Source organism: Pantherophis guttatus, chromosome 2 (genome assembly GCF_059756535.1).
Source record: "Pantherophis guttatus breed Tessera chromosome 2, ASM5975653v1, whole genome shotgun sequence".
In the NCBI taxonomy this organism is placed as follows: Eukaryota; Metazoa; Chordata; class Lepidosauria; order Squamata; family Colubridae; genus Pantherophis; species Pantherophis guttatus.
In genome coordinates this window covers 247,830,285-247,855,586 of record NC_142064.1, presented here as the reverse complement: position 1 = coordinate 247,855,586, position 25,302 = coordinate 247,830,285, and the positions used below count along the sequence as shown (strand labels likewise).

The window sequence follows — 25,302 nt, the reverse complement described above, 5'->3', positions numbered from 1 at the left end:
GATCAAAGTTCCATCTGCTATTATTAAACAAGTCTTTAAAATATTTATTTTTTTGAGAAAACATTTTATTAACTCCTCCTTAGGTTTGTTAGTTTTAGGATTATCCACTATTCAAGCAATTTGAAAGAGATGCTTTCTTCAAATAAACATATAAGCAAACAATACTATACACTGCTAGCATTTTAAAAACAATGTTTTTCCCTAGCCAATTGTAAAGCAAAAGAGGAGCTTAGGGAATTACAACATTAAAGAAACTGGCAGAAAACTTCCAAGAAGCCTTTCCTCTAAATTGCTAAACTTTTTAAAAGATTAATCCAAAATTATAAAATGTCAGAAATAAAAATGGAGGACCAGGTTTCAGGATAACTCAATATATTATGGTGTTTCACATAGAAAAGATAAATCATACCACACCAGTAAAAGGTCTATAAATAATTAAATTAAGAAATTTCTGAATTTAGTACGTTTTAGTGAATGTACCATTAGCAGAGTGGCACTGGGAAGTTCCTATCAGGTACTTCTTGAAAGAATACAAATTATTCCCTAATTTAGGGATATAGGGACATTGGAAGTATGTCCATCTACCGGTATTTTACCCCTACCCATTATGAAGCAAATAACAATTTGCAGTTTTAAACTTTTTTAAAATAGATCTAGGCTGAATTATTGATGTTTTTAATGTCTTTATGAAATAACTGGGCACATTCTCTCTCCGTTTAGAAAAATATTTTAGAAGAAATGATAGCTAAGAATAGCAGGTGACACAACCTATTTAGCAGCCTGAGCAATTCGTTTATTTACATGAGCATTATGTAACGAGAGAACATTCAGATACTTCCAGCTACCATATTCAAGTAAACATATTGTTTGCTGGTATTGCAGGTGTTATGTAAGATACTTGGGGGAATATTTTTGCTGTACGGCTGGGTTTCCACACAAAGGCAATTTACATCTTGAAAGCAAGAGATGTGCTCCTTTGTTAAGAAGACAAGGGCATACATTTAAAGGAGCTAAACATCAAACATGGTTTCTGGGATAATATGCTAGGGCAGTGATGGCTAACTTTTTTGCCATCGCGTGCCAGGAGGGGGCACAGGGGGGTTGTGTGTGCGTGCCACACCCATAATTCTATGCGCCCTGCCTCTGCAAATGTACGCGCGACCCCCCTTGGCTCCCCCCACTCCTGGCACGTGATGGCCCGGTAGGCCTGTTTTTCTCTTTCACCTGACTACAGAGCCTCTCTAGGAGTCTGGGGAGGGCGAAAACGGCCTTTCCCAACCTTTCAGAGGCCAGAAACGGCCCGTTTGCCAACTTCCGGTGGGACTGGAAGGCCCGTTTTTTGTTGTCCCCAGCCTCCAGAGTCTCTCTAGGTGTCTGGGGAGGGCAAAAACAGCCTCCCCCCCCGGAGGTCCTCTTGTGGGACCAGAAGTTGGCAAACAGGCCATTTTCGGCTTCGGAGGACCTTCTGGGGGTGGGGAAGGCTGTTTTCATCCTCCCCAGACTCCTAGAGAGCCTCTGGAGCCAGGTGAGAGAGAAAAACAGGTCTTCGGCACCCCCACCCCCACCCCCCGAGGCCCTCTGGAGGCAGGAAACAACCTGTTTCCCTACTTCTGGTGGGCCCAGAAGGCCCAAAAATCAGCTGGAGTTGAGCTCATGTGCCCCCTGATATGGCTACGCGTGCCACCTGTGGCACGCATGCCATAGGTTCGCCATCACGGTGCTAGGGGCAATGGAGCACTGTTAGCTTTCGGGAGTTTTTGTTTTGGAGCGGGGTTCAAGAGTATTCATTGGGTTCAGTGATCTAGAGGAACATTTTACTTTTATAAAAAACATCACATGTGAGTAAGGATGTGCTGCTCAGTGTTGGTGAAGCCATGGCAACCTTTGTTTTCTGGTGGGAACTCCATGCACAGTTTACTAGTGAAATGGTCAAATTTGCTAATGGAAAGCATAGCAACAGAATGTCACTAGAGTTAATAGCTTGGAGTCCCTCAACTGTTTACATTTTTCACTTGATAAAGGCCACTCAGGTTTTGGGCTAGAAAAAAAACTGTCCGTGGAATAAAATCAGGATTAGTAAAGGAAACATCTGTGTAAGACCAAAGTTAAATAGATACCCCAATAACTTCATCATATAACTGGAAAGTGATGGAAAAAGTACAATTCATTGGACTGTTATTTGTGACCTTTATAACTTGGCACTGAGTTCCAGTTCATATTCTTTTGAATTTCTATCCTGAGCATCTTATACACTCAATCAATTTTTACTGCAGTATTTAATTCTTCCTATTTAGGTTGTCCTAACAACACAGAATTCACACTCTAATAATTATCAGCAAGAGCTTCACATTGATAAAGCTTATTTACCTGATGTTGCACTTCAAAGTCTTCTTTTTAAAAAGATGGAGTCACTGACCTTTCTCAGCAGGTTGGTCAAATTTGGCTCATGTAACCGAAGAGTTACTGCACTTGGGATACTGAGCATTTAAATACAGCACTGATTTACCAGGCCTGCTTCAAAGTCTCTTGGCAGGACTTAATCTCCCTACTGAGGAAATTTTTAAAAGATATTTGACCCTGCTTTTATTATTTTTCTAAATAACATGCCTAATACTCCTTCCTCCACCTATTTTCCCTACAACAGCAACCCTGTGAGGTGTTTGACTGAGAGAGGGATTGCCCCAAGTTACTCAGCCAGCTTTCATGCCAAAGGTGGGACTAGAACTCACAGTCTCCTGGTTTCTAGTCTGATGTCTTAAGCACTTGACCCTGCCATTATAATGCCTTAGAAAGAGCCACTTTAAGAAAGAGTAGATCTATAGGAAACTCCTTTAGTTAATTGGGTGATCTGTCCACCCTGGATTATTTCTCTATTCTCATGTTCAGGAGAATGTAATTGATAGGAGATTTTATCCCCAGATTTCTATTGTTAATAAATAATACGGACTTACTGTACATGAGAACTTAAAATATATTTTTACGTTCTCATGAAGATAATTCAGTTAATCTTTAATTCATGAAAAGTCCTAAAGCTTTGTTATTATACTTGAATAATTTCTTTCCTGAGCAATGGAAGTGCTTTTTAAAGTTCATTCTGAAAATTACCTAGCTAGTCCCATATTCCCAAACTGAGGCAAAGGTTCATAGGTTTGAACATGTTACACATCGGAAACAGTTTTCTATAAAAATTATTTTGGAATAAATCCTTGTTCTTCACAAATCCTCTTAGTGTTTCTCAACTTGAACAACTTTAAGATGCGTGAACTTTAGATTGCAGAATTCTTAAAAGAGTTGTGTTGCTGAAGTTGCGAAACAGTGCCCTGAATCAGATGTAAATCATATATGTTCACATAATGTTCATATTTTTCCTTACAACATGGTTTTAGGATACTGTAAGGTGCCTAGAGTAACGATAGTGAGATTGGTGGCAATTTAATTTAATTTTTTTTTTTTAGAACTGACTTGTAGGTTTACGGGGGGGGGGACTGCCAATTTCAATACAGGAAGATCTGCTTTTATTAATAAAATAAGTTATAAATACAGTTAATAGTAATTGAGATACTTAGCCTTAAGCAAATATCTACTTAAAATAGGAAACTGAACAAGTTAGCTTATTCTGAATTTGAATTACAAGTTGTTATCAAATGGTATTAAAGTAGAGGATGCACCCTAAGAACTTGATATCTATGATATAACCACCTTATAACTTAGCTTTTCTGCCTAAGAATGGGATCAGGTGTGAAATTCCTCCTTCAGTGATGAAAGTTTATGAACACTTTATAGAGATCTATAATCAAACAGTACTGTAACCTAAGTATGATCAGTCAGAAGGTGGGCAAGTAGTGAGAGAGTAAGGAATTCTGAATCGTGGCAGCAAATTTTACAAGAGAATGTCAGAATAACCGTCTGTGAGCTGAAGATTTAAAAAAATGTGGGCAACAGGACATCTATCCTAAATAAATAAATCTACAATAAAATGGCTGAAGCCATTCATATATTTGAATGGGTGGTTAAAGCCCTGAACGTAACTCAATTGAAATGTAGGACAAGTGAAGTGAACAATTCATGCCTGACAGTCAAATAATATTGATTAGTTGAAAGCTTAAAAAAAAATGAATGGACTAAAATACTTCCAAGAAATGTGTGAATTGAACACCAGGTACAGAAATGTTTGCATTAAAACATTACTGCTAAAGGAGATGCCACCAAAGACTAGACAGAGTTTGGGATATTGCTTAACCAGAATCTCTTATCTCTTAATAGGCCTCAGATGAGGCTTTTGACAACATTGTAGATTATACCACTGCATGATTACAGATAGTTCTAAAGAGTTCACAAAACTTTCACCATATTAAGGGTTGTCAGTCCTTAATAATTGTACAGAATGTTGATTTTTTAAAAAAAAAAAACCTTGCACTTTTCTGCAGTATGCCATTACTCCTCATTTTAAACCTTTTTTTTTTACTTTTACCATGTGTTATTTTCTACCTCTTTTCTTTTGTGTATTGAGCTTCTCCAGATCATGCTTCTGTTATCCATCATTTGCCAGCAGCATTTCCTTCAAGTTCAACTCTTGAACTTTCTTTCTTTCTAGCAGGTGCCTCAACAATTCCATCACCACCAGCAGCTCCTGGTCCTCCTCCTCCTCCTCCTCCTCCTCCTAACTTGGATGTGCCAACCCCCCCTGAGCTGCAGCCTGTCAACAGCACAAGCAGGAGCGCCTTACTCAGTTCCATTCAGAATTTTCAGAAAGCAGCTTTGAAAAAAACAGAAATCTGCGACCACAGTGCTCCCAGAATCAGCTGAAGTTGTTTACAAATCAAATTGGATATATTTTCTATTTCTGTTCCCTCAGAACCAGTCTTTCCTGTAATAATTTGATCTGGCCACTTTGTTTAAGAGTCATTTCAAACTTTTCCCCTTAAAGTAATATAATTGAATAACTATGATCAGAGTCTTTGGCTTGTGTTGAAGGGTGAAAAGATCCCATTTAGGGATTTCTTTTGTGGAATCTTCCTTGGGACGGATATTATTTCTTCTGATAGAGTGACCATTTATATTTTGAGGCTTGCTTTCCAAAAAGATTGAACTATAAACCCTGGCCCATTGATGTTAGCTGTACTATACCAAGTTATTTCAACTATGTTGAAAAACATGGCAATGCTGATTTTTTTTTTCTTTTTTGCCCTGCAAAATGCAGGTAATCCATGGATTAGTCAATGTTTAGAAGTACAGCTCCCAATACAACTCAATTTAGAAAGAAGAGGGCATTAAATTATGCCATTAGACTTGAGGATAAATTGGATATCAAGCTACTTACATATGCAGGGTTTCCATTAATTCAAATTTAACCTCAATGTATGATTTATTATTGGGCTGGGTGTTTTTTTTAAAAAAAACCTACATAAGTTTAATGTTTTAGTGAAAAAATGTCATTTTTCTGATTTGTTGAAAATCTTAAATTGCACTTTAAGGATTATTAGTAATCCATTTTTAAAGTCAAGTATATTGTCAGTGTTTGTTCCTATGCAGACAATGTCATTGTGTAGAAGAGTTCATGTAGTCTGAAATATACTCATATTTTTATTAAAATGTCAATAGAATTTCATTGATGTTGGAAGAAAATAAATCTGCTTAATCTTTCAGTAGTACAGTATGGTAAAACATAAATGCCTTGAAAATACGAAAGTCCAGCTGCTGAGTATAGCAACCCTATATTCATTAAGCTAAGATGGGGAAAGATCTTGGTTACAGCTAATGCATCTAAAATGATCTTCAGCTTAGAGCAGTGATGTGTCAAAGGTGACATGCCAATTTTGGGGTGGTATGCCAGCATTCACCAACACCCAACATCGATTCTTGAAACCACATCTCATTCTCATGCAGTTTTTGAAGGCTACAGAGGCCACACAGAAACAGGGTGACCTCTTGTGCAGCTTCTGAAAATTGCATGAGAATGGGATATATGCTTTCATGTGATTTTGGGCAGCTGCATAGCTGTGGAAGAGCATTCTCCAAAATTACTTAAAAAACAGGCCCACCCTTGACACCGCCAGAGTGCCACTGTCCAGATTGGCCTAGATTGGGGTGATGATGGAGGAAGAGAATTGTTTCTCTTTTGTTTGGGGAGGTGTGTGCGAGACACGCCAGAAAAGTCAAGTTAGGCATTTTCCAAATTTTTGACACGTCAGCCCAAACGGTTCACCATCAGTGGGTTACAGCAGGGATCCCCAGCCTCTGTGCTGTGGCCCACTAGTAGGCCATGAGGTGTTTGCAACCAGATCATGGAAACAGTTAAGCACGCACACGGATCCCCACTTACGTGAGCAGTGGGTGAGCGCATGTACAGTGTTTTCCCCAAAATAAGACTTCCCCGGATAATAAACCCAGTCAGGCTTTTGAGCACATGCACTAAAATAAGTCCACCCCAAAAATAAGTGCTTCCCAAAAATATTTAAATGCATGTACAGCAGGTCCCCGCCATTTCCTCTGGTTAGGGTTAGGGAGACGAGTTGGAAATCAGGTAAGACGGCAAGAGGAGCCCCGTCTTGCTCCGTATGCCCCAAAATAATACCTCCCCAAAAATAAGGCCAAGCGCTTATTTTGGGGTTCAAAAAAAATATAAGATATGGGGTCTTATTTTCGGGGAAACACGGTACATTCATGCATGTGCCAATTGCATGCAGGCGCACACGCACACTGCTTGCACAACTGGAGTTGCGCTCACATGCAAAACCATCCCCTCTTCCCTCTCCCCCCTCCTGGCTGGTCCGCAAGGCAAGGAACTCTGGCTTAGAGGAAAGAATAGCAGAGGCCATGATTGTGCTCTCTGTGATATAAGGAAGAGATACAACACCAACACAATTTAGTTAATACCTTTATTACAAGCTACATAAGTTACAAAATAAGCACAAGCTGATTCTTGATATAATAGGCTGCTCATCAGAAGCAAACCTTATCTTGTAGGCAATAACAAAGACATTTTACCATATAATGAACGTTCCTTAATAATTCATCTCCCTTTGCACTGGCTTCTTGAGAGAGAGAGAGAGAGACAACATGGTAACAAACATGGTTTCTATTATTCCTTTTGTAATGCCTTATTCCAATCCACGTGCAATATAAAGTGCAGCTCTGGATACAGTGGCTTGCAGTATGCTCCATAAATAATATTTTTTTGAAAGATAAATTCTCAAAGAACAGAATTTTCACACACAATCTAGATATTGAGCGTCTTTTTCACAGCAACTATTATGTCCTTTACTTGAGGTATGCAGTTTTCCTCTAAGATCTTTGCATAAGGCATTGGCACATCAGCACCTGTGACACGAACCACAGGTGCATCCAGATGGTTGAAAGCAGGACCTGAAATCAGAAGAATGGATTGACATTCATCCTTCGAGTTTAAGCTGGATATTTTCAGCCAGCTGCCTAGTTTGTCTAAAAAACTGCTTATGAAAGTTTATAGAACTAAAAATCTGCACCCCCAAATTTAAGCTCTCATCTCTCTCAGAAAACAAGAGGATAGAAAAAGGTACTGTGGCCACTAGCACAGAGTTCCGGGGGGGGGGGGGGGGGGACCTAAAGTCATATATTTTATTTAGAGGTTGAGGATATGTCAAATAGGGATTTGTAAGTTTGAAGGTTCTATTATCTATTTAGATTTTACTTTATCCCTCTGTTATTATTTTTATAAATAATTCAAGGTAGCAAATGTACCTAACAGTCCTTCCTCCTCTTTTCCCCACAACCACCACCCTATGAGGTGAATTGGGCTGAGAGTGAGTGATTGGTTCAAAGGCACCCATCCGGATCTCATACCTAAATGGGACTAGAACTCACAAGTCTCCCAGTCATTGGCCTAAAGTCACCTAGCCAACTTTCAACCTAAGGCCGAACTAGAACTCAGTCTCCTGGGCCTGGTGCTTAACCACTAGACCTAACTGACTCTCTTTATTATATGGGTGCATATACTTGACCTTCATTGAAAGACTGCTCCTGCAGATTAGATAGATGGCCTTTGCAGTCTAAAGAAATTCACTCTAATAAAGGATGAGGGCATTCCAACTTTCATTGAAAGCTTCAAAGAAGAGAGCACCAGAGTCCTGATGTTAAGAACAACCACCGTAAGCATGAGTCTTCAAATACCTTCCATAATTCTGGCACAGATTTCAGCTCCCACCCCAAACTGGGGCCAGCCACCTTCTACTGTTACAAGATTATTAGTCTTCATGATGCTAGTTTCAATGGTTTCAATATCCAATGGCCGAATACTACGAAGGTTGATAACCTATGAGAAAGATTTAAGAAATTGACCAGTTGTCAGTCCCACTGTAGTCTGGAAAATAAACGAAGATTGTAACTAATAGAGAAAATTCACAGAATGGCAATGTTCCACACTTGTGTATCACTGAAGATCCCCCTTTTTTTTTACTTTGGAAAATCTTGGAAATTATTCAGCAATGGTAGGTAACTTCTCCTTCTAAGTATCTACCTTGTCTCGTTGTTAATATGTTATCTGCAAATACGTGAATGATGGGTAACTGAGATTTTCATCAAAGCTGGTCTCCAAGGCTGCTTCTGTTGCTTGGGGAAGTAGGCGCAGCCAAGGAACCAGCAGAACTCTTAACACCTTTTAAAGGTAGGAAACAAGTTTTGAAGATATATTTTTTGTGAATTGTATCCAAACAAAATAATTTGTACCTCGCATTCCACTCCATCTTTGGCAAGGACAGCAGCTACTTCGAGGCAATGGCCAACAGATCTTGAGTGAGCCGCTAAGGTTATATGGGTTCCTGAAACACAAAATTGGTGATTTAAGAGTTGTAACGTGGGCAGAGATGTTTTAAATGCAAATTTTTTAAAGAAGGATTATCCAATAGTCATCATCATGTCAACTTTTAAACCCTTTAACTGAAGTTGAATTTATTACCTCAAAATGTAAAATGTTTTACTCAGTGGTGAAATCCAATTTTTTTACTACCGGTTCTGTGGGTGTGGCTTGGTGGGTGTGGCAGGGGAAGGATACTGCAAAATCTCCATTCCCTCCCCACTCCTGGGGGAAGGATATTGCAAAATTCCCACCCCCCTCTGGGCCAGCCAGAGGTATTTGCCGGTTCTCCAAACTACTCAAAATTCCCACTACCGGTTCTCCAAACTACTCAAAATTTCTGCTACCGGTTCTCCAGAACCGGTCAGAACCTGCTGGATTTCACCCCTGGTTTTACTGTTAAAAAACATACCTAATATTGCCAAAACACTATAGGAACAGTATGTGTGTTGTAATTATAAGGTAGTCTTAAGGTTACAACAGCAACTGGGACCGGGATGGCTTAGCAATGGCAATCCTGGTTGCCCTCATAATCAGGGAACTTTGAACCATTAAGTGAGGATTTCACAAGATTATGATAGAGGAAGCAGTGGGAATCCAGGCAAGTGGGCTGATGGTTGTAAGATATGGGCAGGTGGCCAGGCACTTTGAGTGGATGCTACAGCGAGGTAAAAAAAGCAGTAGGAGTGAGAGCAGCATGCGACCTGCTGGTTTCCCCACTGACTGCTTTAAGAGAAGCTGGCAGTAAAGGTTGCAAATGGTGATCCTATGACTGCAGGGGTGCTGCAACAGCTACATGTTGAGGATCAGTCGTAAGTCCCCCTTCTTCAGCACCACTGTAACCTTGGTTATGAATGGACGTAACCTGAGGATTACCGGTACTGTCAAACATAGGAGTTGAAACTCCTCCAAATTAGATTTTCTATATGTGTGAATATTTTAGAACCATCTAGAAATGAAAAGGGGGAAATCAATTTTAAAAAGATCAATGAATGTTTACGTATACTTCTATCACCAAATTAAAAAAACATGATGGACTAATGGGGAGCAGGGTGGATAAAAATCAATGATTTTTTTTGATTTAAATCGGATTTTTTTGATTTAAATCGGATTTTTTTTATTTAAATCAGATTTTTTTATTTTATTGAATTTATTTTAATAAAAAACTTTTGGGGTAAAAATCTATCGTAAGATAGTTTTCTATTTAAGATACATAAATAATTTAGTTTATTCAGCATGAAATGGAGCTTAGTTATGTAGCACAAGGCTGTATATTCTGCAACACTGGGACTATCGGTGAGTCAACAGTGGGTCAAAGGAGTAGCAGAGATGACAGTTGCTCTTTAAAAATTATGATTTAAATCGAGTTGATTTAAATCAAGTCTTTTTACTAGTGATTTAAATCATGATTTAAATCGACTCGATTTAAATCAAATCCACCCTGATGGGGAGCATACTTAACAATATAGGAGTGTATATACCAGACAAAGCTAGCCACTGTAGAGATTAATCATGCACACTCAAAAGCTACCTCTCAAAAATCAAAATCAATGAGTTCCCAAGGTTTGGGATTGTTTCCATTCTCATTGAGTTTGTAAACATACTTCTAAAAGGAATAATGTATGTTTTAAGGCTTGAAATAATGGGTGACCATTAGGGGTAGGATGAATTCTGGAAGCTTACAAACTCAGTTTCTTCTATTTTTTACCCCCGGCCTTTGAAGCCCCCTTTTCTTTTTCTCTGTTTCTATCTGAGTTTAGTAACTCTGCAGTCTATCTTCTTTTTGCTTTGAGAGTCAGGCAGCATATAAATTAAATAAGTTTGGCAATGCAAGGAAGCCATAAAAAAAAAGAAAAAGAAAAAAAAAGAAAACCTGGCTGATTAACTACTTCAGACTATCTCTTTAAAAAAGTACTTGCAGAATACAGCAAATTGTTTAAACACTCTAGAGCACCCAGCGAACTTAGGAAGGCTAAATGCAAATAGTATGCTCATTTACCTTGCTTTTCTATCTTGGCCTTTCCAATAGGAACAACGAAATCTTTTGAAAGTACTTCCTCAGACAACTCAAAGGACACACCATACATTAACTCATTTTCCAACATGACAACTATGAGAAATAAAAAAGAAATGTGCTTTAATCACAAATTCTTGTGCTCATCACAGATTACTTTTACAATGAAAGACTCTTAAGACAGAATAGAGGCCTGCACGTTACCAGCTTGATATCTTGGAGTGAAACCTAAAGTACAAAGAAATATATCTGATGAAACGTAAGGGCCAAGAATTCATGTTAGTTCCAAAAGTCAAAATTCTGCAGTGCGTGTGCATTCATGCAAAGCAAAATTCTGGGGATGCCTTTAATATCTAATATCAGGAATAGTCAAATGGGAATCAGGAGTGTATTAGAAGCTCCAATGTTAAATATTTCAAGCCTGAAATAATTGATCTATGCCTCTCTACCATGAAGCACCCCTTACATTTTATATCACAAGTGAAACTTGGTTATTTAATTCAAATTAGATTTTTAGTTTTAGTTTTAAAATAGCCAAGTAAACATTGCTACTTTTTCAATTAAATCTATGTGAATTAATTCTGCACAGCATATGAAATGTTAATGTTAATGCAAAAAAATCCAAGCACACAGTTTTACAGGTTATTAACCCTTCGGGAGAACAGAATACTCCTGAAATTTTCAGACAATGTTTGCTTAAATCCAAAATCAAAGAGTTAATAGCAACTCTCCTGAAATGGCTTCTTTAATAAGGGTATATACACTGACTTTTTTTTGGTGTGTGTGTGTGTGGGGGGGTTGTTTCTTGATATGTCATCCCTCTACTCATAAAAGTTTGCCTATGAAAACCATCAGGTCTCTTCCAACCATCCTCCAATCATCGAAATTCTAATTGTATAATAAGAAAAAATGCTCTAATTGGACAGTACATTAGTTTAGGCCCGCACAATTATAAACCACCTGGATTTGAAAGCTTTCACCAAAGGATATGATAGCCCAAGACAAACTTCCTGGAAAATAGGTTGCTATTGCGAAAATTACCTTGGGCTCCCCCAGCTTGTTGCATCCTGGTTATGAGATGTTGTGATTTTTAATACAGAGGTGGAAGCTTTCTAATATAAATTCAGCCATTCATACAGACAGTCCTTGTTTAGAGACTGACTTGCTTAGTGACTGTTCACAGTCATGACCATGATGAAAAAATAACTTTGCAACCAACCCTTAAATTTACAACCTTTGCAGGGCTGTAAAGCAAAGGAAAGCTGAAGTAAGACTGACAGGACGGTTGTGGTTTCCCTTAGTGACTGCTTTACTTAACAGTCACGTTACTGGTCCCAATTGTGGTTGCTAAACAAGGACTGTATTTTAGATTTCATAAGAAAATAACAGAAAATGTTTGATGCAGATAAAATATAAGGCAGCAGTGCATTCGTATTACATAGCAATTTTTGAGATTTGTTTACCTGGGTTATCATCCCTGATTGATGCTTTAAGGAGACCTCTTGCATCCTCTGCACTCCAGGGGCTAACTACTTTCAGTCCAGGGCAATGCCCATACCAGGCTGCAAAACACTGTGAATGCTGGGCTCCTACTCCTGCTGAGGCACCATTGGGACCCCTGAAGACAATAGGGACGGTTACCAACCCAGAAGACATATAGTAGGTTTTGGCGGCCGAGTTTATAATCTGATCAATAGCTTGCATGGAGAAATTGAAGGTCATGAATTCACAAACGGGTCGCAAACCAGCCTGGTAAAACAAACCAACTGGATTAATATTAAGATACAAACTCACACAGTCTATTGCTGCGTAATCTGTCTTCCATATCTTCCTCTATTCATTTCCTATATCTAATTGGAACTGTCAGCCCTTTGAATACAAAAGTGTCTTGCCTGTTCTTTTAAAAGAACAGTTTCTTTAAAAATCTTATTTCTTTTAATGAATCAGGTGGGTGGATGCGTAAACAAAAACTAAGATGTCTTCACAGCTACTTAAAATACTTTCCTTTATAACATTTTTTTAAAAAAAGTTTATTTTTATTTCTTATACACATATTGTAAATGTACATTCTCTTATCCATAATTGATCATATATATATATATATATATACATATTTTTTCCTAATGAAAGCATAAAAATAAGATATTTTAATTAACATTTGGGGTTGCTCTTCTACCCTCTTTTCCCTTTTTTCACAACAAACCTTCTTCTCCTTCTTCTTTCTTTCCCCTCCCTCCCTCCTCTCCTCTTCTACTTTCTTCCTTTTCCTCTCCTCTCCTCTTCCCTACATCCCCTTCCTCTCCCCCACTCCTCCCCTTTTCCCCCTTTCTCACCTTCTCTCCTGCTCTTGTCCCCTATCCTTTCTTCCTCTCCTTCCCCTTTCTTCCATTCCTCTTTCTCCCGCTCTTCTCTCCCTCTCCTCTTTCCTTTCTTTCTCCTTTGTTGTGCAATATTTCCCTTATTTGCTATCCAAACAACTCCAATTTTCTAATAGTATATACTTTTTCAATTTCTTTCCCATTTTACCCAATCCATCATTTCATAATTGTACATTTATATTTATAATCTTTTTCTCCCCGCCCAGTCTCCCTTTTTCATTTACTCTGGTGTCATCTGAGTTTCTATTTCTTTTTTATCTTATCCCTCATTTAACTTTCTATTATCTATATCATTTATCTATCAACTTTTATTCATATTTCTTTTCTATCCATACGTAGAATCTTTCCCATGTCTTGAAATACACCGATTCCTCTTTATCTTTTATTCTTAGTGTCAATCTGTTCATTTCTGCACAGTCTAACATATGGGAGCTACATACCATGGCAGCACCAACAGCAATTCCAGTAAATCCCATCTAGGGAAGGAAAACAAGCAAATTAAAGAATTCACAAACATAAACCATCACTTTATGAAATAAGATTTAGACACCAATGATCTCACATAAGCCAATTTGTTTAAAGCTAAAATAAAAAGATTAAAGGTATTTTCTGAATTCATACCTCTGATATAGGAGTATCTATTATCCTTTTATCTCCATATTTCTTCCAAAGTCCTCTGCTAATCTGTAGATTTGAAAAAGGAGGTCAAATTGCTGCTAAAACAATATCCTTCTAAATAATTATACTAATAAATATACTAGAATGCCTTGGTAGATATCTTACCTTGTATGCACCATCATACTGCGCGACTTCCTCTCCGAGCAAGAAAACTTTCTCATCCCTCTCTATCTCCTCATCTAAGGCCTGGTTTAAAGCATCACGGACAGTGATCTGTGATGATAAGATATCTAAGTCAAAATCCACAAACAGTTACTTCTAGTAGTTACTGTCCCAAGAGAGGAAGGAAGACCGCAATATTTTAACTGGAATTTGGATTACAATTTCGACAGTTGAGAGCAAGTATTTTACGCCAATCTGACATCCTATCAAAGGATTAGAAAGGACAAGCTATCCTCCGCCCTGGAGAAGAATGTACTGAACAGGTGAAGGATATCTGTCATAGTTCTGTACAGGGGAAAATGAATGGTGCCCATGCTCAAGAAATACAATTTTCCTACATTGGCACTTACAAGGGGAAAAGATTGTGTGACTATTATAGAACTTTCTGAATTATTCTGTACTACAGTTAGTCCTCAATTTACTTGAGCCCGAAATTATGGTTGCAAGTTATGGCGGTCATTAAGCAGGTCACCACATGATTGCCCGATTTTACTACCATAAAATTGCAGCAGTTGTTAAGCAAACTCATTTTACTCAATGGCCATTATGCTAGCATTTCTAACCAAGGCTATTTCCATGTAACCTCTAGGTTTAAAGATAGATTGAACTGATATAAATAATAGGTTCCTTCCAAGCACATTTGCAATTAGCTAGCCACCTCTCACTAAACCACTGTGTTGCAGAAAATATGAGGGGTCTTTGGTGCTCTCTGAGCTTGTTTTCTTGCAGACATTTTATTACCCAAACTAGATAACATCATCAGTGCTATCCGGTTTCCACCAAAATAAGACATCCCCTGATAATAAGCCCAATCGGGCTTTTGAGAGCATGGCAATAAGGCCAAGCGCTTATTTCAGGGTTCAAAAAAATATAAGACAGAGTCTTATTTTCTGGGAAACACGGTAGTAAGGAGTGCAGCTTGCTGTCAGTTTATATTCTAGTGGCTTGCCTGTCAGTGTTGGTAGGGATGGTCTAGAGATTATTTGGTTGGGCTGTTTACTGTTGGCTTCTTTGGCAGTTTCTTTAATAAACTAAAGCCCTTCAAAACATCCTAAACAGAGAAAAAGACCCAACAACCCCAGAAGAAAAAAACAGGAGTCATCTACAACATATAATGTAAGGACTACAACAACCACTATGTAGGACAAACAGGCAGAAGACTGACAGAATCCATCCACAAACACCAACTAGCAGTCAGAAGATATGATGGAAATTCTTTAATTTCACAAATTATAAACAGATTTAACCAGTTTCCATTGGGAAAATGTGACCATCCTTGACCAAGCCAAGTCCAAAAATGCCAGGGAATTTCTAACAAATCAGCCATCATTAGACACATAGATATTAACTAAATGTATGGCTCGCTAAAATGTTTCCTAATAATTCTCCAAATTGTTGGAAATGCAAAAAAGTCCCCGGAACATATTACCATCTCTGGTGGACATGTCCTAAGGTGAAAAAATATTGGGCTAAAATTAGAAATTGGACAGAAGAGATAATTGGCCACAATTTATTTATTTATTTATTTATTTGTTTCCATTTCTATACCGCCCTTCTCCAAATAGGACTCAGGGCAGTAAACAGCCAAAGTAAAAAACAGAGCATACAAAATTTAAAAACAGTATTAAAATAATTAAATATTTTGGCCGTAAATTAAAACAACCCAATTTAAAATCAATTTAAAATTTAACTCAAGCCAGCCCAGCTAGTTGAAAGGGCCTGACGAAAAATCCGGAGGTCTGTTATTGTACGTAACTCTGGGGGAAGGTTGTTCCAGAGGGTGGGCGCCATCACAGAGAAGGCTCTCCCCCTGGGGGTCGCCAGCCGACATTGTCTGGTGGACGACACCCTGAGGAAGCCCACTCTGTGCGAGCATACTGGCCGGTGGGAGGCTATTGGTGGCAGAAGGCGGTCTCGTAACCGAGACTTGGACTTGGACTTGAAACCAGACCTTTTTACTAGGGATATTAAACAGAACCTACAGAAAAGAAATCCGATATTTGATTTTGCATATAATTACAGCTGCAAGGATAGTCTACGCACAGTCCTGGAAAAACGAAAATGTACCAACAAAGGAAGAAATAATTAAGAAAATTGTAGACTGTGCAGAGATGGACAAATTAACAAAAGAAATAAAAGAAAAGGAAGATACAGAATAATATTAAGTATGGAATTAAGTGGTACGATTGGTTCAAGATTAGGGAAAGTAAATGTGAATAAATGATGGAGAGGAGAATGTGACAAATGTGTAAAATATTGTAAATGAATAAAATTAGATATAAAGAGACAATAAAGATAATGATAATAAAGGAAGGGAAAAATGGGGAATGTATAAAATAGAAAGTAAGAGGAACGAAATTGATATGTAAAAAGAAATACATATTATGTGTTGGTGTTCTATATGTTGTGTTGTGTTGTGTTGTTGTAAAATCAATAAAAAACTTTTTTTAAAAAGATATTAACATCTATAGACTATGCAAAAGAGACTATCACCCTGCCCAAAAAGGAATAAAAAGACCCAAGCACCTCTTCACCAGTAATCAGCACCCAGATCAGCACAGATTAAATTCAAGAATAACATCAGACAACAATCAGGTATACAATACTCCAATCAAACTGCCAAAGAAGCCAACAGCAAATAGCCCAAACAAAGAATCTCTAAAAGCACTCCCACCAACACTGACAGGCAAGCCACTAGAACATAAACTAACAGCAAATGGCTCCCCTCACTACCAGGGTATGAAACTCGCTTTCATTGAGGACTACATCAAGATTGTGTTTGACCTTGGGTGTGTGTGTGATATAAGTGATGTCAACTCGACATCACTCATATCAGGAGCGTCTGTGGTGGCCCAAGTGCTCTCCCAGCAAAAACGGGCTCCCAAGCTCCATTTTAGGCTGCAACGGCCTCCTGTAACCCTCTGTCAGTGAAAACAGAGTTTGGGAAGTCCGCCTGCAGCCCTGGTGAGCTCCATTTTCAGCCTTGACGGCATCCTGCAATCCTCTGCCAGAAAAAACAGGATCTAGGAGGATCGCCCGTGGCCCTCGCGAGCTCCGTTTTCAGCTACGACGGCGTCCTGCAATCCTCTGCCAGTGAAAACGGAGTTCTGTTTTTGCTGGCAGAGGCATCGCAGGTTGGTCCTTTGCTGTTTCCAGGGCGGCCCCCAGGTCTTGAGTTTGATACTCCTGCCTTACTAGCACTATTGTTACCTAGTTTGGGTAATGAAATGTTTGCAAGAAAATAAGCAAGCTCAGAGAACACCAAGGATCCCTCATGTCAACTGTGAGTTACAAATATTTTCCTTTATTAGTGCAGAAAATATTTCCAACAGAATGCTAGCTGATCAAAATCTCAGGGACAAGTAATAACTTTAGTTCCTTCATTTTGATGGATATAACTCCTTTACCTAGAGGCATTAGCCACATAACTAGATCCTTTCTGAAGGTATTGATAAATGTTTAGAGAATAGGAAATTCATGGTCACGTCTTTGGTCTGCTAAAACTGAAATAGTTCCTATAACTTTTGTGAATTATTGTAGCATCTCTATCTTTATTTGCACATCTTGCAATGTCACCAACCTTTTTCTTCACTGAATATTCTAATAAGATGCATACCTTGCTTTAACTTCTCTCTATTCACTTATAATCATTTACTCCACTTTTTTCCAGTCAAGCACAACTACATACCTCTTTTCCATATTAACTGCCATGTCCGCTTTCCTTGTAGTATCACACAATCTAAACTTTGCTGCAAGTTATTCTGGTTCTTGGCCATTAACATGATTGTCTGCATACAAAAGTATATATGCTTTCACACATCCCAAAACACAACTGGAAAGCCACTAGCATCCCTTGGACATTTATCCATAATACGTACAATAAACAACTATTCCTATTTGGTACACTTCCTTAAACCTGTTATTTTAATTACAGTATAATCTTTCTAAACTAGATGGTTAGATTGGTTGTACAGGTAGTCCTTGGTTAATAACGGCAATTGGGACTGGAATTTCTGTCACTAAGCAACACAGTACATCACAGGGACATACCACTTAGCAGCAGGAATTTCAGTCCCAATTGCTGTTAAGTGAATCCTATGTCACATGGTCCCGATTTGCAACTTCCTGCCAGCTCCCTCATTGCTTATAGAAAGCCGGCCACAAAAATTACAAATAATGTTCAATGACATGGAATGTGTCATATGTGGGTATATGCATAATTTTATATTCATTTATTTTGTCATGGTTATGTAACGTATATAGGAGATGGTGACCCTTTGAGAGCTGTGTGCAACAAAATTTCATTTTAATGCATGCCGATTAGTGTACATTCTAAGTGAAAATAAGGTTATTTCTATTCTTATTCCTATTCTATTTCTATGACATGGAATGCTGCAATGTCCTAACTCAAGCGAGACAACAAGCAACAACCACAAATTGCAAGTACCGGTATGTACAATCAGTGCCCTTCATATGTTCTAGCAGTCGCTGAACAAATGGTTGTTAACCAAGAACCACCTATTTGGGTGCCAAATACTCATTCCTTACAGGTGTATTCTATTAATTATATTCTTTCTAAGTTGGAGGGTTAAGATTCATGTTAATCACTTTTGGTGGCAGCCTCCATTTCAGCTGATTTTGGTTGAACATTTTTGGAAGCAATTACACGAAGTTATTATCTCTCTTCTCCCGGGACGTTTCCAATGTTGCAACGTAACGAAATAGGTTGTTATTAGGTGCCAGATTTAAAGTGGAAAAATATAGAAAGCTAAACTAACCTTGTCTGAAATATTAAAACACAGCAAATGCTCCTATTCGCATCTGCTCTCCCTTTAGGTCAAGCAAGTAACGCCCAGTTAGATCACCTCCATCCAGACCAGCATCTTTTCGACTGTCCCTTAATTTGGGGAGGAATTGACCTTCGCTTCCGTGGGTTTTAAAGGTGTTTTAATCTTTCCTTAACAGTTCGCTCGAGCTCCCGTACCTGAACAGCAGCAGGCCCAGACGACCGGAAGCCTCGCTGTGGAGGTGCCGATAACCGGCCGGCTTCCAGCCGCCAAACACACCTGACAAGACCTCGGAGTGGACCCGCCGCCATCTTGAAGCTGCCCTCCACCCGGCGCGCGGCTGTTACGTAATCCTTGCGCCGCCCAAGCACCCACCCACCCCGCTTTCGCTCTCCACGGTTGCCCAGTAACCCGACGAGAGAAAGATTCTCGCGAGGTTGAAACAACGAGAACTGCCCCTGTAGCTGTTCGCTGGTACTTTTTTTTGCCCCGCTTCCGCCCTCAGTTGAGAACACTGGGATTCCAACGTAAAAGGAGAATATTTTCCAGCTGTAATTCGAGCAGTTCGCAGAAAGTTGGCTGGATGAGAGAAAATATATATATATATATACTGCTCAAAAAAATAAAGGGAACACAAGCAGAAGACATCCGAGATCTGAATGAATGAATTAGCCTTATTAAATACTTTGTTCTTTACATACAGTAGTTTATACACTGCTCAAACAACTAAAGGGAACACAAAACTACTGTATGTAACGAACAAAGTATTTAATAAGGCTATTTCATTCATTCAGATCTCGGATGTCTTCTGCTTGTGTTCCCTTTATTTTTTTGAGCAGTGTATGTGCTATTATGAGACCTGTCTCGGTTGGGCAACACAGAAAAGAGCCCAAATTTTCAGCCAGATAATGGAAAAAAGTCTAACACCTTTTCCCCTAATGGAATCAGCTGATACTTCCAATTCAGAGCCCCTACTTAAAAATCCCCCTATGACCCAATTCCAGGGCAGCTTTTATGTATTTGAATAGATTTTAGATAGAAAAAGCTTCACAGTTAATAATGAAGAGGCCGGGTCAAGACGGTTGAAAAAGCTGTAAACAACTGTAAACTGTAAAAAAAAAAATGTAAACAGTTATTTAAGGAGGATTTGCATACCTTTCCTCAATCCAAAATAATAAGGCCATAAGGATGTGTAGGAGTCTTAAGAATAAAGCTTTAGAATGGAAGCCCATTGAAGATTACTGAGCCATCACATCAGAACTCATCTGGATATTTTGTTTTGTTTTTTCCCCTGGAAAAGACATTTTATTTACAATTGCTTTGCAAAAAAGAAAGAAAACATAGAATGGATGGAATACACTTGCTAATCATACTTTGGAAACGAAGCCCATTCTTTGTTGCAAGTTCTGTTACAAGTATATGAAAATGCATTATATGCAGGGTAAAGGCAGCTGGGAATTGGTACAAAAGCCATCTTTCAGTTCCAACTGAATTGATTAAACACTGCTACCTTAGTTTTGTAGAATTCACTATGAATAAATGATCTACTCTTTCAATCAGATTCCAGCCAAATATCTTCCCAGGCAATAGAACAAATTAATTCCTCTGTATATTCATTCTTGCTGCCTTTCTTTTTGTATATGGAAACGACAATAATTTTCTTCCAGTTGTCAGCTATAGCTACAATATTTTGCACATGTTAAAAGAAATCCCACAGCCATTCCATATGCAAAGCACATTTCTGTAACATTTTACACCATCTAACTCTGCGTACATATTCTGTGGCTCTTTTCAAATAAATCATTCTTTGCTCTTCAGCTAGATTCGTTGCAGCTTTCTTTCTTTGCACATAAAACAGTATTTGTCTTTGATTTTTGATGTAATTAGTCTCTCATATGCGAGTTTTTTCCTAACCCACAACATCTTTCATGTTATCATTGCACCAAGCAGACTTTTTAAAATAATACTTGTTAGTTTAACTCCACACAATTCTGCGACACTAAGCAACATAATTATTCACTCTGTTCTAAGCAGCCTATATACTTCCTTTATAGCAACGTTGCATTAATTGTATTGGGAGATTAAACATTGTAGTTGTAAACCACCAAAGTCATAGTGGTTAGGGTGCAGTACTGCAGCTACTTCAGCTGACTGCTAGTTCAGCAGATCAGTGGATCAAATCTCACCCGCTCAAGGTTGACAGCCTTCCATCCTTCCAAGGTGGGTAAAATGAGGACCCAGATTGTTGAGGGCAATATGCTATTTAGTATACTGTCTTTGGTGTAAGCCGCCCAAAGTCCTCGGAGAGTGGGCGGCATAGAAATATGAATAATAAATAAATAAATTTCTAATAATGCATAAATCTAAGGAGGCTAACAAAAGCAAAACTAATTGGTGGTATATTCATTAATACCAAAGAGGAGGTAGTGGAATAATCACACACACACATTTAGCATCTAAGGGGTAATGGCACCACAAAATTTGAGAATCTGTTGTTTTTCACATAGACTCATACTTTTTGCATTCACCATATTTTCTTTTAGTTTTTATTCCATGTCCATTTACTGCCAGTCTATTTTTATACTATCCAAAATCTATTTCTATACCAGAATCTCTTATTTCATTGTATTTTGTTTTTCATCAAAAACAATCATGCTTTTAGATTCATTCATTTTCCATGCATACGTATTAAGAGACCTATTTTTAAAAAACATAGAATATACTTTTTTTTCTTAGCTTCAATCGTCATTTTCATTCAGACTTTCCATGCAGCATATTTGTTCAAAATATTGCATTATTTTCCCAAAACGCATTCCAGGTTCTTCTATTATTATTTATTGGAGCATTGTAATCTATTATGACTGAACTATGGATCCTTTCCTACTGTCATAAAGTCACAAGAATCTAGATTATAGCAATTTAATTTTTCTCACATTTTAGCCCTTTCGTTCAATTAAATCTACTTTGTTTCCTTGCACAATCCAACCCCTCAATATTGTACCACTTGCATTCATAACTTATTGCAATCTTTTAGGTTCACAGACCTGCCTTTCCTTCTTTCCTTCCTTTTTCTCCCTTCTTCCTTTTCATTTCTTAATTCATAAATCTCATCTTCTATTCTTCTTACATTCTTACAAAATGGGTCCATTGATATTGACATCTGCTGTCCATTGCAAGTTTAGTCAATCAGAATTTTCACATGCCACTTTTTAAAACTAGATAGCAAAATCTTGATGAACATACTAGCCTTAGTTATACCAGTACCTTTCTGGAAATAGTTAGGATAGTGCCAGTTTTGTTTTATTTTAACCAGAATAAACTAGTTTTACCCAAAGTGTGCTTTTGCTATTCCTCAGAAACCAGTATCTCTATTTTTTTTATTTTTTTTTTGCTTTAATTTATATGCCGCCCTTCTCCGGAGACTCAGGGTGGCTTACAATGTGTTAAGCAATAGCCTTCATACTTTTGTATATTTATACAAAGTCAGTTTATTGCCCCCACAATCTGGGTCCTCCTTGTAAGGAATCCCTATTCTAGGGATTCCTTACAAGCAAACAGATTACTGCCATTTCCACCAACTAAAAGGTTGGATATTTCAGCAAGAGAATAGACTGAAATATACCTTCATATCACTTTAAAAATGCTTGCACACACAAGCTTGCACAAAAGGATCATAGTGCATGCCAGTAGAGAACTATTAAAATTCTCTAACAAAGAATGAAAAATAAAACAAAGCTAGTACAGAAAAGCTTTTGATTGGGTGCAGGAAACATCTGGAAACTGTTATTTCTGCCAGAGAGATGTTAAGAACTACTGAGAGATCATTCAAACTTCTGCACTTACCATATTGACTGTTTTCTTATTCTGAATCTGTCAACAGCTGCACATGAATAGTTAAGTACACGTTCAGATTTGCATTAAGATGTTATATTTAATTCTTTTCCTTGTAGAAGTTGTGATAGCTTCTATTAATTTAGAGTTTCATGAAAAAATGGAATGTGACCTATGGCACCTAACATTTGCATGCAACTGCACAATGCACACAGTCAGGATTCAGTTAATTCCCAACCTTCTAGACCAGCAAATCACACTAAATTGGTTGGTTGGTTGGTTGGCTTATTACTTTCTGTTTCTGAATTACACAGAAAAATTATGGGGGCAAAATTATTCCCACAAAAATATATTTTTGTGACAATTACAGATAGTCCTCAATTTACAGTCACTCGTTTAGTGTTTGAAGTTACCATGGTGCTGAAAAAAGTGACTTGCAATTGATCTTTGTATTTACAATCATCACATCATCCCCGTCACATGATCAAAATTCTGGCACTTGGCAACCAGCATGTATTTATGGTGCTTGCAGTATCCTGAGATCATTGATTGCCATTTGCAACTTCCCAGCTAGCTTTCAATAAGCAAAGTCAATGGGGGAATCCAGATTTGCTTAACAACTGCATAATTCATTTAACTGCAGGGATTTTTTTAACGACTATGGGGGAAAAAAAGTCATAAAATGGAGCATGACTCACTTAATAAATGCCTCATTTAGCAACAGAAATTTTGAGCTCATTTGCAATTGTAAGTTCAGGAATACTTGTATCCGTGAGGCCATTACAAGGAATAATATGCTAAATTGGGTCTCATACATATGGAGTTATATGTGCACACGTGTACATTTCCTGAATAATCATAGCCTTGTTCAAGTGTACAGCCTAAGAGTATGAAAGAACCGAGAATGAAGCATTCTGGGAGGCATAAGCTGACCTACGACCCAATATATCAGTAAGAACTCTCTTCTGAGTTTGCAAGCTTGATGTCATGATCTCATAGATGCATTCATGTGTGGTTCAGAAAAAACACTCTTAGAATGACATGTTTAATAAGTCAAAGTTCCACAAACCTTAATATATTAACATAAGATTTGACTTAATGGCCAAAGCCAAAATATTAAGTCCTGAGCCATGCAGTTAAGCCCATGTTGTAGTTACGTTGATTATGCTCTAGCTTTATCTTGGCTGCTATATTCCTTACCTTTTGTTTTATTATTTATTAAATTTATAGTCCCTTATTTACAGGACTCCAGCTAGCACACACAAACATAAACCAGGAACAATCAAAACAATTAAAACAGAACCATTAAAAACTATTAGAACAATTAAAAATTAAAATATATAACTTCCCAGTTATATTTTTTCTTGTTTTTATTCCCTCTTAGCTGCCTACAGATATGTTTGACATGGGTGGTGGCCACATTAATCAATCAACTGAGTAAATATACACTGTGTACACAATTAGTAGGCAAGTGAGTATTTTGACGTATCATCATTTTAATGCATATTTCCCACCTCCAAGCTGTATAAACTTGAATGCTTAGTAGATATAAGCATATCAGGTGATGTGTATTTGTGTAATGAGGGTGTGACCTAAGGAGATCAACACCCTATATCAAGATGTGCATAATTATTAGGCAGCTTCTTTTCCTCAGGCAAAATGGGCTAAAAAAGAGATTTTAACTGACTCTGAAAAGTCAAAAATTGTAAAAAGTCTTTTAGAGGGATGCAGCACTCTTGAAATAGTTAAGATATTGGGGTGGCCAAGTTAAAGAAGGCTGAAATCCAATCACCACTGAACAAGACATTTAAGTTGAAAAGGCAAGACTGGGCCAAGAAATACCTGAAGGCAGATTTTTCAAAGATGTTATGGATTGATGAGATGAGAGTGACTCTTGACGGACCAGATGGATGGACCCCTGGCTGGATCAGTAACAGGCACACAGCTCCACTTCAACTCAGATACAACCAAGGTGGAGGTGGGGTACTGGTATGGGCTGGTATTATTAAAAATGAGCTAGCTGAACCTTTTCGGGTTGAAGATGGACTCAAAATCAACTCCCAAACCTACTGCCAGTTTTTAGAAGATACTTTCTTCAAGCAGTGCTACAAGAAAAAGTCTGCATCTTTCAAGAAGACCATGATTTTTATGCTCCATCGCATGCATCAAAGTACTCCACTGTGTGGCTAGCCACCAAAGGCCTTCAAGATGAAAGAATAATGCCCCCCTTCCTCAGCTGAGAAGGGCCCACAAGTTCTCAAACCCTATTGAGAACTTGTGGGCTCTTCTTAAAAGGAAGATTTATGGTGAAAGAAAACAGTACACCTCTCTGAACAGTATCTGGGAGGTGGTGGTTGCTTCTGAACAAAAGGTTGATCCTCAACAGAACAAGAAACTGACAGACTCCATGAATGGAAGGCTTATGACTATATTGGTCACCAGTTGTTGTTGTTTTGAAATGTATTTTGAAATAAATAAAAATTAATCCTCCAAAATACAACTTGCCTAATAATTGTGCACCCAGTGTATGTCACATTTTGGGGAAACACACATAAAATATTAATGTTTACATACCTATTTGGTTAATTGCAATTTCTGTAATTAAAGATATTTGTATTTTTA

At 38.0% G+C, this 25,302-nt stretch overlaps 2 protein-coding genes across 13 annotated transcripts in view; one reads left to right on the top strand and one right to left on the bottom strand.

The window, feature by feature from the left end:
- PXK (PX domain containing serine/threonine kinase like) overlaps positions 1-5,648 on the top strand; it is a 53,228-nt gene extending 47,580 nt beyond the window's left edge. For 3 of the 12 annotated variants that reach the window (XM_060684296.2, XM_087883755.1, XM_060684295.2), the window contains one exon: positions 4,598-5,648. In XM_060684296.2, the coding sequence (XP_060540279.2) occupies positions 4,598-4,806 (209 nt within the window). In that variant the 3' untranslated portion in view covers positions 4,807-5,648. Of the gene's footprint in view, positions 1-4,594 lie in introns of all 12 variants that reach the window. The other 9 variants (XM_060684294.2, XM_034408771.3, XM_060684297.2 and 6 more) reach the window with 3 other exon arrangements.
- A 1,216-nt stretch (positions 5,649-6,864) lies between these two features.
- On the bottom strand, positions 6,865-19,184 carry PDHB (pyruvate dehydrogenase E1 subunit beta). Its single transcript, XM_034408772.3, has 9 exons — positions 19,047-19,184; positions 14,006-14,113; positions 13,844-13,906; positions 13,663-13,698; positions 12,308-12,593; positions 10,830-10,940; positions 8,704-8,795; positions 8,149-8,290; positions 6,865-7,365 (listed from the first exon to the last, which is right to left on the bottom strand). The coding sequence occupies exons 1-9, from the start codon at positions 19,158-19,160 to the stop codon at positions 7,220-7,222; spliced, it is 1,098 nt and encodes a 365-aa protein (XP_034264663.1). The 5' UTR covers positions 19,161-19,184; the 3' UTR covers positions 6,865-7,219.
- Positions 19,185-25,302: the final 6,118 nt, after the last annotated feature.